General features: G+C 46.3%; 1 protein-coding gene across 1 annotated transcript; it reads right to left on the reverse strand.

Moving 5' to 3' along the window:
• Window positions 1-1,102: 1,102 nt before the first annotated feature.
• Window positions 1,103-3,086, reverse strand: kctd12b (potassium channel tetramerisation domain containing 12b). The gene has a single exon (XM_019870069.1). The coding sequence runs from the start codon at window positions 2,966-2,968 to the stop codon at window positions 2,117-2,119; it is 852 nt and encodes a 283-aa protein (XP_019725628.1). The 5' UTR covers window positions 2,969-3,086; the 3' UTR covers window positions 1,103-2,116.
• Window positions 3,087-4,178: the final 1,092 nt, after the last annotated feature.

The raw sequence follows: 4,178 nt of genomic DNA on the forward strand, positions 1-4,178 counted from the left end.
TCACTTGTCAAATTTGTACTGTAGATTCGATGAGACACAAATTAGATGCTGGCCAAAAGTACAGCTTAATATTTGACTAAGTGGGACTGTATGTAGCAGTAGTGGTTAGGAAGTGGTCTCACAGCTGGGAGGTTTGGGGTTCAAATCCAGCATGTTCTCAAGCTACTTACCACATTTGACCCAAAATTTTAGGGTTGTTCATTTAACCCCAAAAATGGGTTGTTTTGCAGTTTTCATTTGACCCAAAAACCTGTGTGAAATGAAGAACCTATAGAACAACTTCAAAAGTGAACGTCAGTCGAGAAAAAAGAAATCAAATTGGGGCCAAAAATTGACTGATCCCCTAATTTGGTCAATTTGACCTCACAATTTTGTACAAAATATTTTTTTTTTTTTAATTATGACTCATTTTTTATTGTTTCATGCAAACAACCCAGAAAGTCGGGTCTAATCGAACCAAGGAGTTCATTGGGTCATTTTTTGGACCCAGATTGGGTTATTTTTGACCCAACTGTTTTTGGAGTCTATGAATGGTTGGTTGTCCACACATTGTACTCTGCAATTGGCTGGTAACCATTCCAGGGTATAACCTGACCCAAGGTCACCTAGGATAGGCCCCAGCTCAACTGAATACCTTGTGAGAACAAGCAGAAAATGGATCGATTATTTGAATTGTTTTACTTTGCAACAGAATGCTACGAATACTCACCCAAAAAAACCAAACAAAAACAACAACAAAAAAATACATCTAAATGTCCTCCTGCTTAAACTGGATGTCGTCAGTGTGATTCTGAGACATTTAGGATGCAAACTGCATATGAAATCGAAATAACATCCTTTATTTGACTTTTTTTTTTTTTTTTTTTAGTGAAACACTTCATTTCAGCGCCGTCTTTTCCGACGAGGGTAACTGTTCGATGTGGATGTTCCGTCACACATTTCACAACAAATGTCAGACAAAAACCCCGAAGACTCCCCGTTTAAAAGTCTTCCCACTAAATGTTTGTTAATATTTTACCCGCATCTGTGCTTCAACTATTTTCCCCAACCGTTGCTGCAGCTGTTCTGGCGTGGTCTGAGGTATGTTCACGATTCGCAGCTGTTTTTTTTTTGAACAGTGGCTTAGTTATCGTGAAAGAAATCATCAGAATAAGAATGACTATACAGTTTCATTCCACCGTTTCCGTACGCAACAGCTTCAAACAATACTGACATGAAATCCCGACGTAACCCACCGAGGTGAGGTCGAAACATGACGCGGCCGAGGTGGTTATCGAGTGACGGACCGTTAACAAAAACCACAAATGTTGAGCAGCGTGGTGCAAATGGCGCAACACCTCCTTCACCCCTCGGGCCCTCTGCGAGCCTAGCTTGGGTGATTAAACTCCTAAAAGGCCCGTTGGCACAAGCAATGTACACTTTACGACGAGCTTTTTGTTCTGTCCACAAGGTGTCTTTATAATCTGCCTTTCAACACTTTTTAGCAGTGAAACACTAACAATCTTTTTTTATATGATTCCACTGCCTCTGAAACCAACAACTGGCAGGATAAACCGACGATGGCGCAATCCCAGTTGCATGATACAGGACATAATATCGCGGGAGATGTTGCTTCTTTTAGCGCTCACATCCCCCTCGAGGCTTATAAGAAGTCCAATTACGGTGGTGATTTATTTCAGAGGAGCGGGACCGAGTAGAGCCAAGAGAAGGAAAGTTAACACAGTACAAGATGGCCGCTCTTTTGGAGCCCTTTTTCTTAACGCCCGTACATGGGGCTTGTGTTTGAACAAAGTTAGATCATAGAAAGAGTTGTGCTTCACTGAGAAAGGTGAAATACGAAGAGGGGTTGTACATGGAAGGTCCGTGTCCTGCGGGGTAAGCTGCGGTGCGGTCAAGATGACAACTGTATCAGATGAGGGGGGTGCTAAAGCTGAAGGGGTCTGGGGACAAAGGAGAATGTGGAAAGAGTCACTAGTGGGGAGCTGTTCATGGGTGAAATCACATGGAACCCGAAGCAGAACATCAACAGTACATCTACAAGAGAGAAGGCTTGAGGCTGGTAGGGGACACTTGCGGACAAGGTGGTGGTGTTGGGGGAGGGGGGGGGTCGAGAGCGTCACTCACGGTAGAAAACATATTCAGTGTAGCTGGTCCAGATCTTGTCGTCCGTCTGCTCGTGGGCAAAGGCGCAGGTCCCCGTGGAGTTACAGGCAACCATGTGGAAGCCGGCGTCGGCCAGCTTGTCGAAGGCCTGCTCCAGGAAGGTGAACTTGAGATAGTAGCGGGAGGTGTAGCGCTCCGGGGGGCGGTCTGGGTCGCGGCTCTCGTTCAGGGTTTCCCCGAAGACCTCTTTGGCCAGGGAGGTCTTACCGCAGACCATGATCCGAGCCACCCGACGGAATTTGGCATCAGTGTGGGTGTCGCGGCCCAGCGTGTACGAGCCTCGGTAGCCGATGGTGATGAAGCCGGACCGCTTCCCGTCCACGGAGCTGGGCACTAAACTGGCACAGGCTGCCGCCGCTGCGCCAAGCGAGCCCAGATTCCGGGCGGCGTCCACCCCGGGCGAGGAGTCCTCCGGGTCACTCTGACAGCCGTCGTCACCCAGTGAGTTCTGCTTGCTGATTTTGGGTGCCAGTTGCTTGACCAACTCGGGCAGGTTGAAGAACTCGGCCTCCCGTTGCAACCGCCCGCGCTCGGGGAAGTGGTCTGGAAGGACCAGCTGCTGGTCCCGCATGTAGTCCAGGATGTAGCGGAAAAGGAAGCCATCCCGGTCCACGAAGAAACGCCCTTTGGTGTCCCTGGCCAGTCCTTTGGCTGACTTCCGACTGAACATCTCCCACAAAAGAGAGTCTGGCACACTTGTGAGTGTGGAGTAGCGAGTGATGTACACCTGACCGCCGACATTCAGCTCAATGATCTCGGGGAAGGGGACCTCCTCTGCGGATATGCCACTATCTGGTAGAGCCATGGCTGACTTCTTCCAAAGGGACGAATGAAAGTTCACTTGGCAGACTGGATCTAATCGATTGACTGCAAATGCCCCCCAACCCCCACAAAAAAAAAAAAAAAAAAAAAGCAATCAAAAAAAAAAAAAAAAAGAACGCGCCGTCCTCTTTGGCATTATTAAGAACTGTTAAAAAAAGGAAACGCAATCAAAAAAAAAAATAGAAGGTACGCGCCGTTACGTACGCACTATTCTAACAACCGCTTTCACCACAATTACCAAAACATCGTGCATTTCAGGCTGAGGCGTTATGTGAAACAGATATCCTGCGGAAATCCTGCTTGGGTTCGCAGAAGAAGAAGCGCAAGAATTTCACAACTGTCCATAACGACTAGGACGCGTGCATCTCCGCTCGTCCTCTCCAACTTCAATGAGGCAATCCATAGTTGGTGAGCTCCGTGGGCGTCCCGCTGACGAAAAGCCACAAGATGAAGACGACGTTCCACAAGTAGTGAGACACGAGGAAGGTGTACAGGAAGAGCTGAATGTTTTCCATCACTACGAGGTGATCGGCTGGTTAGCTAGGTGCGCTCTCCCTCGGCATGCGCGTGCACACTGAAGCTCTTTTGCGGCTGAGCGTCGAGTTATTCCGCCGACTAAACCACGCCCCCACGCGTTGACGAGCGAGCATCCCGCCCCGCAACCCCCACGACATTTTCCTTACACAATAATCTTTGTTGTTGTTGTTGGTTTGCCGACTTTTTATCGAATTCAAACGCTGTTTGCGTCCTTACATATTTTTTTTTTGTGAATACAGATTTATGTAAATCAACCAGAGCAGTTCAGAAACATTATCTGCAAACATGACAAAAACCTGAAATCCATCAAATTACATTATTATTAAATGTAATAATCTGTGTGGATCGAAGTTTTGCCTGATGATGAATGAACAGTACCATTGCTAATAATTTAAATTGGCCAGCTGCACTACTGATTGTGAAAGGTCAGGGGCGTTGACATGGCAATACACAGAGGCTGAAATCTGAAATTAAAAGAATAGACTGTTGGGAATATATCAATACAATTACACAGAGTAAATATCAGAATTTATCTTGTAGATGTAAATCAGTTATGTTCAGACTAGCTGGTCCAGATTTCAAGATTTTCTTTTATTTAACCCCCGAATCCTCCCATTAGGAAAAAAAAAGCATCACAATTATTTTTGTAAAATAGA

The sequence above is a fragment of the Hippocampus comes genome, unplaced genomic scaffold (assembly GCF_001891065.2).
Source record: "Hippocampus comes isolate QL1 unplaced genomic scaffold, H_comes_QL1_v1.1 scaffold9, whole genome shotgun sequence".
NCBI lineage: Eukaryota > Metazoa > Chordata > Actinopteri > Syngnathiformes > Syngnathidae > Hippocampus > Hippocampus comes.